This window comes from Excalfactoria chinensis, chromosome 1, assembly GCF_039878825.1.
Source record: "Excalfactoria chinensis isolate bCotChi1 chromosome 1, bCotChi1.hap2, whole genome shotgun sequence".
NCBI lineage: Eukaryota > Metazoa > Chordata > Aves > Galliformes > Phasianidae > Excalfactoria > Excalfactoria chinensis.
The window spans coordinates 20,811,606-20,827,538 of NC_092825.1; the positions used below are offsets into that span (position 1 = coordinate 20,811,606).

General features: G+C 37.2%; 1 protein-coding gene across 3 annotated transcripts in view; it reads left to right on the forward strand.

Annotated features, from left to right (window-relative positions):
* Positions 1-15,933, forward strand: part of CADPS2 (calcium dependent secretion activator 2) — a 283,917-nt gene that overhangs the window by 194,357 nt on the left and 73,627 nt on the right. For all 3 annotated transcript variants that reach the window (XM_072335394.1, XM_072335402.1, XM_072335413.1), the window contains exons 14-16: positions 9,059-9,160; positions 12,462-12,525; positions 14,961-15,084. In XM_072335394.1, the coding sequence (XP_072191495.1) occupies positions 9,059-9,160; positions 12,462-12,525; positions 14,961-15,084 (290 nt within the window). The remainder of the gene's footprint in view (positions 1-9,058; positions 9,161-12,461; positions 12,526-14,960; positions 15,085-15,933) is intronic.

A 15,933-nucleotide genomic window follows, 5' to 3' on the forward strand; every position in this document is an offset into this window, starting at 1 on the left:
GCACTCTGTAATATTCCAGCTATGTGCTAAATACAGCTTCTAGTAGTCGCTGCCAACAAGGCTGAATCAGCTTGGGTTCTTTCTACCCTTCATATATCTCCAAAGTCCTGGCAGACTGGGGACCTGCAGGTACTACCCATGCTCTTTTGTCACACCTTTGGGCTTGAAATATAAATTAGCCTTTCATGCTGTAGGCTGTAACACAATAGCCATGCTTTTATTTGAAAACATCTTGAATAAGTACATTAAAGGGAATTGTTGTGGAGCTTCAGGGGCTGCGCCGAAAACAGCAGAGCCCTGAGCTGAGCTCTGGTTGTAGGCTGCGTGCAGCAGGCCTAGCCTCAACACTCAGAGCAGGGTACAGTAGGGACTGTTTCTTTTCCTATCTGCAACAAAGATACAGTTCACAAGTTTTGACAAAGTTGTCAAGCTTGCTGTTTGTTAGTGTGTCTCTTTGCCACTGTTGCTGGTTTAGGAACAGAATTGTTAGTGCAGGGCTGACCACAAAATGCTGAGACCCTGACTGAGAAATTCAAGCCTCCTTAATGCCTTCTTTTTCTTGCTAGGAAGGGCATTATGACCAAGCTGACAAACTGCTTACTAAGAAATGGCATTTCTGCTTTTGTGCATTGACATTCTTAAGACATTCTCTTCTTTAATATCCAAACAGAAAAATCATTTTCTAAAAGAGTGGCCTTGCTGAGTGTTTAAATAAGAACATGTCCTTGTTACTGAATCAATGGATTCCTTTTCCTCTAGTGTCTCTGCAGAAATGCTTTGTAACTTTACAATAGCATCTCCTTTGGTTCCTCTTTGCAACATTTTTCTTCTGAAATATTCCACTGTAATGGTCACCATCAAAGTCATTAGTTTACAAATGAACTTTGCCCATTGCAGCAATACATACACTGAACTTGTGTATCTCTGGTGAAAGTGAAATGGGCAGAACAAGGAACTGTAGGGTATTCCCAAAGACCGGAATTTCAGCCTAAACAGTCCAGGCAGGAGCTATTGTTTTCTTCCCCATCACCTTCACTTTTGTCTACTTTTCATGCTGTGACTTCTATTCAGTTCCTCTTGTCTGAAATGGATGCTGTTGGGTAACGCATGAAGTGTAAAGTGACTTCTTTCCACCTGCTGAGTTACAGACGGAATTGAAACATTCAAAATTCAAGCATATTCCCTCATTATACCTTTTTCTATTCAGAAAGAAGGCTGGTTTATTGGAAGTTCACATATGAGAAGTGAAGGTGAAAGCAGTGCTCTATAAATCTGTCTATAACTGAAGATAAGTGGTTTCTCTCTGTCTTGATTTTGAAATATTCAGCACATGTGTTTGAATAGAACAGTCATACTGAGTCAGGGTTCTTCTAAGCCAGTCAGTCACCAACCTAAAACATTAACCTGGTTGCAGTAAGAGAGGGGCAAGCGTATGCAGTATTTCCTCTTAGTGCTCTTTCAGTCTTCAGTTCTTTACTGCTCAGAATATACCTGCTCAGTAGCCTGGTAAGAGTTTCTGTTCAGGTACTTGTCCATTGCACCCCTGAACCTGTGTAACCCCTTTGCATCCTCAGCACCTTTGGCAGCAAGTTCCTCAGCTCAGCTTTGTTTTGCATGAAGAACTCTTGTTTTGTTCTTGACTCTTACAGATCTCATTTCAGTCTCTGTGGTAACTGCAACAGGTCAAGAGCAACAAAAAATACTTCTCTGTTGTCTCTTTTCTGTTTAAGACTTAAGAATTACGAGAGAACCGTGCACTGATTACACTGGGTGGATATTTTCTGCTAACTCCCTATGCTTTTCTCATAATTCTCAATGTTGGTTTGTTTTTTGGCTGACACCAAAAATGGTTTCATGATGTTAACTGTCATAATGCCAAGTCCTCTGCCGTGCTTGATTTCATAAGGTACTTTTGGAATTCCATGCTATGCCAGATGACTGTCACCCTAATTCTTATCCACTTGCCAGATCATTTGGTTACCGTAAAATAACACAGGTTTCAGCACAGATCCTTGCAGAACTCCACTGATAACATCCCTTGAAAGGTTCAGTTCTGGTCCAGGCAACTTCCTACTGCTCATTTTTCTGATTTGTTCCATAAACTCTTAGTTCAGACTGATGGTGAGAAAAAAGATTTTCTGCTATGAGTAAGCATCACTGGAAAGAATTCTTTTAGTGCCTCTGCAATAGCCTTGCTTTGTCTGAGGGCTCCTTCTAGACCCTTGCCATCATTTGAAACTGTAGACTCTCTGGCAGACTTCTTGCTCTTGTTATGCCTAGAAGAAATATTTTAAAGAAGTGTAAGCAATTATTTAGGATCATAGAATAGCTTAGGTTGGAAAGCACTTTTGAGATTATGTAGTTCCAACCCTACTGCCATGGGCAGCGTTGGCACCTACTAGATGAGACTGCCCAGGGCCCCATCCAGCCTGGCCTTGAACGCTTCCAGGAATGGGACATCCTCAGCTTTCCCAGGCCTCCAGTGCCTCACCACTCTTTGAGTAAAGGATTTACTCCCAGTATCTAATCTAAATCTCCCTGTTCCTCTTTATCCTATCACTATTTTCCCATGTAAATTGCCTCACTTCATCTTTTTATAAGGTCTTGTTAAGTACTGAAAGTCTGCAATGAGACCTTCCCAGAACCTTCTATTCTCCAGACCAAACAAGCCCAGCTCCCTTAGCCTTTCATCACTGGAGAGGTGTTCCAGCCCTTTGATCATCTTCATAGTCCTCCTCTGAACGTGCTCCCACAGCTCCATGTCTTTCTTGTGCTGAGGGCCCGAGACCTGAACTCAGTACTCCAGAAGGGTCCTCACAAGGGCAGAGCTTCTCAGAGGGGAGCAGTCGCCTCCCTCTCCCTGCTGGCCGTTCCTCTTCTGATGCAAGCTGGTTGCTCAGACAGGGCTTTTCATCCACCACAACCCCCATGTCCTTTTCCACAGGACTGCTGTCAAGTTCTTCTCCCAGTCTATAGATATATATCTGTGATTGCCTGCCCAGCACCTTCCACTTGGCCTTGTTGAACCTCGTTCAGTTCTTGTGTGCCCACTTGTCAAGATTGTTCAGGTCTCTTTGGAAGTCATCCCTTCCTTCCGTCATATCAACTTCACCACACAGCTCGGTGTCATCAGAAAACTTGCTGAGGGTGCAATCAATCATACTGTCTGTGTCATTGATAAAGATCATGGATCCCAAAACAGTTCCCTGAGGGACACTACTACTAATGGCTTCCACCTGGACGTAGAGCCATTGACTAAAACAACTCTGGCTGCAGTCATTCATACAATTCCTTATTCATCATATAGCTCACCCTTCAAATTCATCTCTTTTCAATTTAGAGATGAAGGTGCCATGTCATACAATGTGAAATGCCTGTTGGTAATCAGGGTAGATTTATCAGTTGATTGGTGTTCATTGGCTTCTAAGAGGTTCTTTCCATGATCTTCCCAGGCATAGATACGAGATTGTAGTTCCCTGTGACTTTCTCCTGTTTTTTAAAATAAGAGTGTCGTTTCCCTTTTTCAGTGCCAGAGACTTTGTCTGACTGCCACACACGTAAGGGAAACACATAAGGGAAAAGAAACTCAAGAAACTTTGAAGAGTGCTACGTGTTGGTACATTTTTTTCACTTTTCAATATCTTGCGATAAAAACCATTTATTGCAATTTTACACATTGTGTCAAGTGATAAAAGAATGTTCAGAGAATCATCTCTTTCAAACGTAGGTCAAGGAACTTTGTAAGACTAAAGAAAAAAAATTATCATTACATTGCTTTGTCTCTTCTAATCTTTTTTTTTTTTTTTTTTTTTTTTTTTTTTTTTTTTTTTTTGAGCTTTTGAATAGAGATTGTCTTCTCTTCTGACTAAGCTAGCACTGGAATTAAAGTAAGGTTGCCTTTATCTTCTGGTTGTCTCCTCCATTTGTCTTTCATAAACAGTATCTAGTAAGACAATCTAAAATTATAGAACTTAGTACATTTACTACTTTATATTGTCACCATTCAACATGAAGGGTTTTGTTCACTTGATCACTTCCCAGAAGTGTTATATTTTTATATGTGTAGTTTTGGTTGTCAAAAATATTTTAAGGCTTTCTCTAAGTTTTCTCATGAAGCCATTGCTAGCAGGATTTTGTGGAACATTACTTCAGCTATAAGCTGTTGAAGGAGCCTCCTTTTTCCACTCTGCTTTTTATTCACTCAGTCCCAGGAGCTTTTTCTGTGTTGTAATGACAGCAGGTGCAAGGTCTTCTTTACAGCTTTTGTTGGCAGTTGGGCTTTCTCTTTAATCTTAAGTCTGATCCCATGCACTCCAAGAGCTGGGGAGGAAAAAGTTGCTCAGTTAATGACAACTTTCTACATATTACTAAGACTGTTGCAAATAGCCACAAGAACATTGTCGTAAGAGACCTCTTAGATGCAAATTAAATTTTTCAGGCATCAAGTGAATTCATATTGACCTCAGCTTTGATGAAAAGAAGGATATTATCTTTTGTTGGAAAGTGCTAATAATCACACTATGCTGATGACAAGACCTGTCCGCACTAAAATGAGAACAGAGGTAGAGTTTTCAATGTGTCAAGATAAATTTGCTTCTGAAAAAATGTCATAGAAATCATCAGTAGAAAATAACTCACAGCTCACACATTATTAAGAAATATCAGAACAAAATTTTACACATCTAAGATGATAGTTGCCATTCTAGGCATTGGAGGAACAGGTAATGCTATTACATATTCTCACTTTCTCTAAACATTGTTATTTTGTCATTAAATTAAATTTATTGATGGCTTTACATATTCGTGTGCCTGGAATAAAATAGTATCTTATTAGTGCCTGCTTAGCTTTTAGAGTAGAAGTACAGTAACATACCCCACCTAATATACAACTGCATAGAAGATCATGAAAAGGAACCTAATTTGTAGTCTTAATCTGTTCTTTTTTTTGGCCTTCAGAATTGATCTTTTTCATTCACTTGTGAAAAATAAGTTATGACCTTTAAGGAGATGTGGAATCAGCTTTAGAAATACATACAGCAGAAGGCTCTATTGTGCCTTTTTGGTTTTTTTTTTTCTTTTCATTTTCTTTTTCTTTTTCTTTTTTTTTTTTTTTTTTTTTGGCAGAATGTTTGAAGAATAGTTATTATAAACAAAAACATGCTTGGTCTTCAAGTACCTGCTGGTTAAAGCTATATATTATAAAAAGACTTTTACTCTGCCTGCTTTTAAGCTGACAATGTAATTCAGTTTTTCTTAGACTTGTCTGATGTAAACCATGAATTCTGCAAAAGTGTCGATACAATTGTGATCTTAAGAAAAATCTAATGGATAGTGCAGTCTCTTACTCAAAATTCTTAACACCTTAAATCTCTTTCTAATTTGAAAATTAGCACTGTTCTTTCTTTTCTTGCCTTCTGTTGAGTTTAAAACAAGTGCTCTTAGGAAACACTAAAGTCTGCTGAAACTGTTTCTAAAAGCCAAGTTGTCCTGTAGGTTTTGATTTGGGTTTTAATAAACCCTTAAAATGCAGTTTATAATATACAGGTCTTGAAGTAAGACCTTAGCTGACGTATTTTTATTGTATTTTGTTCTTCATCGTCATTGTTGATCTTTCTCGCTGTAGTATTTAGTCAACCTTACTGTTCCCAACTGTACGTGTGTGAAACACTTCAGAATATTGATCTGCACATTTCTTTTCTCTCACTCATTATAATTTTTCTTCCCCATGAATGGACAAAGAGATGTTCCGTGCTTTTAATGAGGAAAGCTTATATTAAAAATTTTACAACTTTGTAAAATATACAAAAATATACCAGTATCAACCATTTCCAGTGGGGAAAAAAAAAGGTCAGTCACATTCCGTTTCTGTTTCACAAGCCTGTCATAACAGGCCAGTATATGTTAACAGTTTCACACTAGAGGCCACTAGGAGAAGCTGTTTGCGAAGCTGAGGGCTGGAAGGAATCAGTATCCAATCCAGAGTCCATCATATTGGAGTCTTACTGGAACTGGTATACTATTTTTACCTTGTGTGCACAGCTATTCACAAGAATCTTAATCCTACAATGTTTCAAGTGACCTCTGAAAGTTCTATGACTTCCAGGTCTCAAAATACATCAACAGGTATTCCAAGCTTTAAGGGATTATGACAAGTAAATAAAATCGGTGTTTCAGGGAAACCCTAAATCCACAATATAATCAATCAGCTTCCCTAGAGTAATTACCATGAGAACAGTTACTTTGGAAGACTGTCATAGTAAAAGTTTATTCTAAAATTCTACTCAATTACTATTTTTATACCATTGTTTAAAAATGCCTTGGGGTCAAACAACTATTTTCCACTTGGATTTACTAGCACTAGGTCATGAGGTTTTTATTTCATATATATTTTGATATTAAAGTCTAGGTGAATTTAACAATTTGAGATGTGACCAGAGACAACATTACATCTGTGCCAGTTAGAGTGTGATATAAGCTAACAAGACAGACCAATTCAAATCCAATTGACAGAGTGCTTAGAAAATGGAAAACCGATGTAAGTGAGAAAGAGAATACAACTTGGTTTTTGAGTATTCACTGTTTAGTTTTTCTCCTGGCTTTCATTTCCAAAAGCACCTGTGGACTATGAGGAGAAGAATGTAGAAGAAAGGATAATTTGTTCTTCCTTCACTTTCTTGGGAAGATAATGTTAAAATGGTGTTGCATAAAGACTTAGGATTGTACTTCTGAAGACAGTTCTTTACTTTTTTTTAGCAGTCTTCATAAAAGAGAGGCCCCAATCTGCAATAGAAGGGCTGCGTACTGGTTTTGAATTGAAAAATTCATTTCCAAACATCCATCTGTAGCTTTGGGATGGTAGAAAATACGCATTTGATGATGTTTTTAGTTGCAAAATTGTACTGGCATATTTCTGGATAACCAAATGCCTGCATGATACAGATTTTCCTGGCGAGCATAGTAATTTATAAATAAAAATAAAAATAAATAAAAATGCAACTTCATCATTTTATCTTTAAAGCAATTGAAGGAAAAGATGTGGAAGCCAAAATGAGTGGGAACTTTGAAAACATTGTTTATCTAATTTTTCTAAAATAATCTCGGATTCTTTTTTCCATGGATTCTTTTTTGCTAGCAGTAGATAGATATTTCTAAGAGTAGCAAAAAAATGATCACCAGTAGAGTATATGTCTGAGAATTGTATTGTGAAAATGCACTTCTGTGCTCCGCTTGTTGCAATAAGGCTAACAGGAAAAACAAATGATAATAATACTGATTCAGAGTTTGTGCTGCTTTGTAACACCTTGTTTTGAAATGATCGCTTTTGAGTGCAGTGCCATTTTTCTAACAGCTTTTTGTGTACTCTCTATTTTTCTTCTGGGACATCTGGTTCTACCCAAACATTCACTGAAAATACATCTTACAGTTCTTAAAAATTTTGGCATTTTCTACATGGTTGTTTCTGGCTACATGCTCAGTGAAGTGACAGGTCCCGTGTATGCAGGGATCCTCGCTCTAGTACAGGTTGACAGATATGACATGCTACTGGCTCACCTTTTTCACTTATTGTTATATGGACCCCTAGGTCTTTTCTGTCATATACATGACATGCTTCAGCGAGGTTTAATATGACAGAACTACTTTGTTTATCACTCCAGAGCACAATCTCTCCTGACAATGACATCAGACAGTGAAATTTACTTAAATTTGAGCCCATTCCATCTGTCAGAAGGCTGAGATAAAGTATCCTGGCATCCATCAAAAAAGAGAAGATAAATTATTTGCTCCTTCACATCAAATTTATCCAGTAGTATATTGATGTGCCTGGTTACTGTATCTTCACCATATCTGATTTTTATTGTTGTCTTCACAATAATTTAAAGAGTTCAGGGATTCTTTTCACTTTGACTTGACAGATCACGAATGTAAGTGATTTAAGGGGTGAAAGAATTGTTTATGTCACAACAAAGCAGCAGATTATCCTTCCTAGATATAAGAATAGTGGAGAAAGTTAAGGTAACAGTTTAGCAAAAATATTTTAGCTTGTCGTTTTCACGTCTTTTTACTGCATTTCTCTTAGTTCAAAAAATAACAAGATAGTTTTGGAGGTTCTGGAGGAAGTACAGGATGGAACCAGACCTCATGTCAGAGTAGTAAACTCAGGTGGGAAGCAGGGATGCTTTTTTATTCTGGATCTGGAAGTTAAGTGTGTAGCTGGAGGTTTTCACCCACTACTTTTTAAAGTAGTAAACAGCATGATCTGGGAAAGTTATGATTTTAAAGTGAAAATCCATTTTAGGAAATGTATATTTCAATTTTTTTTAACTGTGTTGTTATTTTATTATGAAAATGCTAATAACAATATTATGGGAAGACTCTAAGTGTGCATCTAATCTGTTTAATACAAGGCTTACTAATTATTGGAACTCAAATTTGATGTTAAAAAATGCCAGTGTTTTGTTCATTTGTTTGTTTTTTAAGAATTTTTTTTTTTCTTGCATCCTTTTTGCCATATTTGTGTGGAAATCTTCGTTACGTACTGCTGCTTATCAATATGGGGCGAGAGATCAAAAATCTGTGCTCACTATAACTGTGGAGACTGTGAGCCTTCTCTGGCTTTTCTCTCAGTGATCTGCCTCCTACCTAAACCACTTTCAGCCATATTGTGTCTTTGGAAAAATTTCTGGAAGACTCAAGGAGTTAAAGTTGAGACAAGATTAGATTAGCTCCCCCTGTCCTGCTAACAGTAGTAATTTTCTTGAGAAAGGATGCTATGTATTCAGGAGTGATTTAGGAGGAATATATGCTGCATTGTGTTTATATTGAGTCTTAGCAGCAACGTAGGAATTGTATTCAAAAGTTCAGTGTGAGAAGCTAAGTTCTTTGTCTAGTTGTAATCTGTCCTTTAACTGTCTTTACAAGTTTGTCCTTCAAGGCAGTGGGAAAGGGGAAAGGAAGGTAGCACAAATTTTAAAAGAATGCTTTGAAAATATAAAGTGCCGTTCAAGGATTAAATCAGCATGAAGTGATGTCAACAGTTCTTAAATGTGTAATATTACAGGCCAGATGGAATTGGAACAGTATCTGTTGAAGAGAAAGAAAGGTTTGAAGAAATTAAGGACAGGCTTTCTTCCCTCCTAGAAAACCAAATAAGCCATTTCAGGTAAGTGTATCGTTTATTCACTAGTACGAAGTTTTCTTTGGCAGAATGTTCCCATCACTCTGTTCAATACTGATCTTGAACAGAGTGAAAATAAAATGAAACAGTTTACCTGCAAAGAACTTTTGATAATATTAAATATGGAATAATTTATTTGCATAAGTGATTGGTTTAGAATTCATCTGAAAGTCATGTGAGTTGAAAAGACTGCAAGAATGTAGGCCTGATTTTGTTGGTTCTTTTGAACTTTAAGCTGTTTATAAATCTATCTAAGAAAATTGCCTGAGTGAAAATGACTAGGTCATACCTCTTTGTGGATCAGTGCTGATCAGAAAAGGCATATGAGTAGATAATACCTTTGATTTATGGCAGCTAAAACTTGTTGTTTGGTTTTTTTTCCGGGATGTCTAATGTCATTTTCTGGGTTACGTGACATGCTTTCTGAAATCATCTAAGGTTCATCATCTTCAGTAAAGTGTTTGGCAACGTAATGACAGCTGTGCCAGTAGAAGACAGAAAGGAGTATAAGGAAGAGGGCAAACTTAACATGACTCTTGTATCCTTCTATCAATTGATAGTTTGTTAACTTTGGCATGAAATTGGCACCTAGACCAACAAATCCATTAGTTTACTGTAGTTAGCCAACATCTGCCAACCTTCTGTCAATCCAGTCCTTTAATAGAATGTATTTATATACATTTTTTGTCTGTATCACCTTATGACAGTTTTGTGACACAGTTTAAATAGTGTTGTGTGAAACAACTTGCTTTTCTTCAGCAAAGTTTGCTGTAAGTTTATAGGAAGTTTCTGTGGTGTGATAAGTGTCTAGTACTCATAGGTATTTGTCATGTGGATAACAAGGTTGCCTGGGAATTTTTTGAGCTGGGACAACCCAGCAGTCTTCACTTGAGATTTCACCTCTGTATCAACCTAAAGAGAGCTAGGATTCCCCTTGAAGAGTATTCGCTTTGGGAAAAAAAAAAAAAAATTATCATCTTTTTCCCTGGCGTGATTCATATGTCCCATCTTCCATGGGATTAAATAACTCATGCCAAAGAAGCAGTACAGAACAGTATAAGACTTAGTGCTACCTACTTAGGTTGTGGAGAGGCAGGAGGAGAGTATCAACAAAGAGCATCATCTGCAGGGAGAAGAAAAACTTGTTTCTGGGACAATCTTCCCATGATTGCTAACAATAAAAGCAATGCAGTATAGAAGTTTGGAGAAGACCTTTGGCCTGACTGGAATACTTAGGAACATATTCTATCATTTTTTTTCATAAAGACACAATCATTGCCATTTCCAGTGAGTGTATGTTTTTTTTTTCATGCACCTTGATGAGGACTGTGAGAGTAGCTGGGGCCAAAAATATACTGAAACAGGCTTCTGAATATGTACATGAGAGATCAAGAAGGCTGGGCATCCTAAGAATGAGTGTTAGCTTTCAGCCATTCATGTGCATGAGACTAATTACACAATGTAGAACAACATTTGATTAATTGACTTGGAACAAATAAAGGTAAAGGTCATCATGCCTAGTTACCTACATGGCAGAGGATGTTAATGAGCTTGGGCTATATCTATGATTACGATATCTGCCTCATTCTTACTGGTTCTAGGGAGAATTCAAACAGTGTTAAAAACCTTAAGCTTCCAGTTTTAATTGTTTTGTTTCTATCAGTTGTAGTTTCCATGGAAGTAAGTTGGAGGCATTATTTTCAGAGCAACCTACATTCCTAACCTCTTGCCTGGCTGTGTGAATGTAGTCTGTGGAGTATTCCTTTTGCACTTCTGTATGTTGTTCTTACTAATGTAGACCATGAGTGCTGCTTCTTCTCAATTTTCTGCTAAGTAATGTATACAGATATCTCCAGAGGACCACTGCCTTTGTACCCAGTAAGAGTCTGTAGTGTTGAGGGAGGACTGCTAAGTGTCCCTTTCGATGTCAGCCGTGACCACATCCCTTTCTCTAAGCCTCTTATCTTGAGAAAATGACTCTTCCCTGTCAGAAGCTCCTTGCAGCAATTGCTCTCAAAGGCTGGCTGCCAGTGTTGGATGCATACACACTTAGTAATCCCCACCCTGCCGTGGGTCATCTCTCTGCATCTTCAGCTTAAAAGTGGGTGGATTTTGGAAACTTCTTACATTGTTTACATTGCAGAACTAACATTGATTTGCAATATTAAGTATAAATAAGGAATGAGTAGCATTTATTCCAAAACTACCTATTCTGGGTAAACAGGAGTAAACCATGGAAGATACAATTCAAGGATTGTGGGAATACAATGAAGAGAAAGAAGGAGTCAAGACATCTGAGGATGACTTAAAGCCTAAGGCGTTAAATCTGCTTTCCTAATTTGTTAGCAGGTTCCCAAGAGTTGTTAGCACTCCAGTAAGAAAGGAACAGAGTGAGGCAAAGCAAATATTGAAATTCAGTCCAGCTGAAAATCCTTTTTTGACCTCATTTACCAGCCTTTATTTTGGCTGGCCAAAATGCATATAAAAAAATCACTAGTCTGAATCCTTTTATCATTAGAAAATATTTTAATGTTGGGAAACATTAGAACACGAGACCCTGATTGAGTAATAAGAAAAAAATAATCTAAACAAAGGAAAAAAAAAATCCTTTCTCCAATTGGGGGTATTATAGATTTTATAGATGGATTAGGAGACATTACTATTGCCTGAACTCTGTGGTCTCATTGAGCTCATCTGTTGGATCATTCAGCAGACAAAAATTAAAATTAAAAACCAAGCTATGAATGGGATCTCATTTCTAACTGACATAGTATTGAATGTGGAGACAGAAGCGGGTTATGTTTTAAGTCCTATTTAAGTCCTAGCTGATAAAATTTAAAATAATGGAAGATGCTTCCCCAAGCTATTTATAACCTGATAGGAAATACTGTAGAATATTTGCAGGCATTTTTCTTCTTATATGCATACAAAACTTAAATATCAGACATCTTTTTTTTTTTTTTTTCTAGGAAGATGACATGATAATGGTCTCATCACAGACCATTAAATATTTTTCATAGTTGAGAAAGTACAAGTAACGCTTTTTGCCTTTTGGTTTTGGTTCAGTTTTTTCTACTGTATTTGAGCCGGTGCTGCTGGTAGGCTGATACTTCAATAATGTATTTATTTTCCATGGAAAACTAATGAAGAGCCCTGTTTTCATTAGTGCTTTGCTTGTGGGAGTTTGCTATTGAATTTTTTAATGTAATCAGTGTACGGAGTTACATCTCAAAGTAAACGTTTATCATTTTTTCTCTCTCTCTTTTTTTTTTTTTAAATCCCTAAGATACTGTTTCCCTTTTGGACGTCCTGAAGGAGCTTTAAAAGCCACACTTTCGTTACTTGAAAGGGTAAGTTGGACAGTATATTTTAAGTTCTGCCTGAGTGCTAAGCCTGCATTTTTCCTTTGCCTTTCTGGCCAACTGGAAGCAGACTTGTTTTGTTTCTTCTTTGGTATTCTGCTACTGGTTATATTTGTTGCTTGCAGGGAGGTTTGTTTTTTAATTCTCAGCATTTTCCACAGAAGAAAACAGCTGCTCTTTGTAGGACACATTTCTTGGACTCTCACTTCAAACCACTGTAGTTACAGCTTCTTTATAATGTAATGATTACCCAGCATTACACCTAAAGTAATACAAGTCAAGTCTACTGCCTATCTTTCCTGCTCTCTGTGGCTTTCCTGACACTATTGCTGTTGATATTGAGATAAACATTAAAAAGCATATATATAATCAAAATAATCATCTATGACTGTGTAGATGGAGTCAGTTGGAGAAGAAAATGGTATGTGTACTGAAACTGTTGTGAGCAGCTGTAAATGTAATGCTCCACATAGCAAATCCTCTTCTACTGACTGGAAGGACAGAAGTCTTGCAATGGCGAAATCATCCGTCTTCTGTGAGGAAAGAAAATGTAAAATTCCAATAGGGATTTCAGAGGACTTGTGTCAGCAGGAGTCTGAGGAACATAAGAATGGAAGAAAAGCTTAGATTCCATTCCAGTAGCCCTGCTAAAATCTAAGAGGTTTAGTCCCAGGAAGTGTCAGACATTTTGCAGTTCAAAACACTCCATGGATGGAGATTCTGTCTTATATCTCTGCCATGTTCAGAAATGTGGGTTGCCTAGTTCTATATGTTTTATTTCACTTCTGTCTCAGTGATTGTAGTGCTGTGTAGATTCCTTCACGTTTTATGAAACAGCCTGTCCCTCTTAGTGTTCCTCATGCAATAAGTGTTACTGGAACTCTCGATTGGTCAAGCAACACCTTTGTCAGTCTTGGCTGAGAAAAAATAAATCAGACTTGACTGAGAAAAAATAAATGCTGAATGTGTTAAAAACTTTTTCTTATCTGTCACTGAAAATTCTGAAAAAAGATCAGATCATTTTCTTTTGTTTTATTGATAAACCAGAAGTTATGCATTAAAAATAATAATAATTTACAAAGATATTCCATCAGTGTGTGCAAGTAATAGAAGAAATCTGCTTTGCAACAAGCTCTTCCTAACAGCTTCCCCTTAGTTGAACCTGTTTCTTTTCCACTATATATTACACTGTATCCTTACAGACTATAACTCCTTCTATCTCTAACAGTAATTAGATGTGATGTATGAGGGTACGGCTTATATAGATAATATCATTGAATCCTTAGAGTTGGAAGGGACCTTTAAAGGTCATTTTGTCCAACTCCCCTGCAATGAACAGAGACACCAACGCTAGATCAAGCCTGGTCCAGCTTCACCTTGAAAGTCTCCAGGGATGGCATGTCCACCACACTTCCAGGCAGCCTGTTCCAGTGCCTCACCACCCCCACTTTCAAAGACTTTTTCCTTATATGTAACCTAAATCTGCCCTCTTTGAGCTTGAAACCATTTCTCCTTCTTCTGTTACCACAGATTCTGTTAATGTGTCTGTCCCCTTCTTTCCTGTGGCTCCCCTTCAGATATTGAAAGGCCACTATCAGGTACCTTGTAGCCTTCTCTTCTCCAGGCTGAACAGCCCCAACTCTTCCAGCCCATCCTCATAGGAGAGGTGTTCTATCCCTTATTATTAACAGTTAACTTTTTTTTTTCTTTCTTTTTTTGGACAATCGCTTGTAATGTTAGTAGCTCAGAGTATATAAAATTTTCTCTGCATAGAGGTATATATTCTTAGTTTACCTCACTTGCAACAGGTGTTCTATTTTATCAAAGTTCTATACTTGAAAAAATCAACAGGCCTAAAAACCTGATAGCTCTTTATGTGATGTTATTCCACTTCAGAACATTTCACCAGAAATTCAAGATCTCCCCCCTGCCTGTTGTAGCAAACTTTTTTCCACAACAAAGACATGCTGAATTTGAAAGCTTCAGAAAGAAAAGCAGGCAGTATTCACTACTTCTGATGGCATCCACAGTTTCTCCTTTACACTGTTGAAAAATCAATGGTGGAAATTTTTCCATAAGTGAGAACCAAGGAAATTTCCCCATTCACGTGTTTTTGGATACCATGGTGTAAGCCACCCAGGAAACACTCTTATTACACTGTTCATGTTGTCCTCCAAATGATGACTGACTGACATACTTCAAGATGCCAAACTGTAGTCTTGTGTACTATATAAATACCATACAGGCAGTCAAACAGGATTGAAGAGAAATCTTCAAAAGCACATACCTAGATGAAACAGTTCCTTTTTGATTTCTGCATTTAACAATTATCAGCTCTAAAGTAACATTTTGATAGTTTTATCCTTTTCCCATGGGTTTTGAGTAATGAGTGTAACCAAGTGGTATAATTCTCTTTGGCACAGGTTTTAATGAAAGACATTGCCACTCCCATACCAGCAGAAGAGGTGAAGAAAGTGGTCAGAAAATGTCTAGAGAAGGCTGCCTTGATCAATTACACTCGACTTACAGAATATGCCAAAATAGAAGGTTAGTACAGCAATCAATTGCCAAAGTGGCTGTAAAAGCCAACAATGCCTATTAACTGGATATTCTGTGAGCAGCCTTTTCCCTTTCCTGAACAAACCCTTTCCACAGCAAGGGGAAATGTCTCATTAAAATCTCAGCTGGTGAACTACGGAGCTTTTTCCTATTCATTGCTTTAATATGCCTCCTGGGACCCTGTTTGAATGGAAGACCGGGACTTCTTAATTTAAGTTACCCTTTGTTCTCACTTTTGAGTTTTTCATAAATCTAAAAGGTTGTTTATGGATTATTTTCTATTTCCCTATTTTTAGTAATTAAAAAACAGTAACAGTACATTGAAACTTGAAAACTCTGGATATAGATGTCTTTCTGATGTATTTATAAGGCAGACAGATAAGTGTTACTTATTTTTGTCGTTGTGTTGTCAGATGTAATGATAATAATCTGATATTTAAAACCTTCATTAAATCCTGATTTACTGAATCAACAGTAGTTTTTTTTCTGGAATTTGCACGTGTTCTGGAACGCATTGCAGTGAAATTAAACGATTTTTCTCAAAAAAATTGGCTAGGATGAACAGAATCATTAGAATACTGTAAATAAGTAAGTAAACCTTATGGAGAATAAAGAGGAATTCTTCATAGTGAAATGCTTAGTTAAGATTTGCTCCACAAGGCACAGAAAGTTACATCTGTGCAGATACATTCAGGAGTAGAAAACGATGTTTGCATCCATCTGTTTCTTTGGAGGCATTGTCAATTAATAGGAGAACAAATGAAAGATAGATTTTAATTTAAAAAAAATCTATTTGTTATGCATGATAAGTTTTTATTTATAGCACGTATTTCTAGA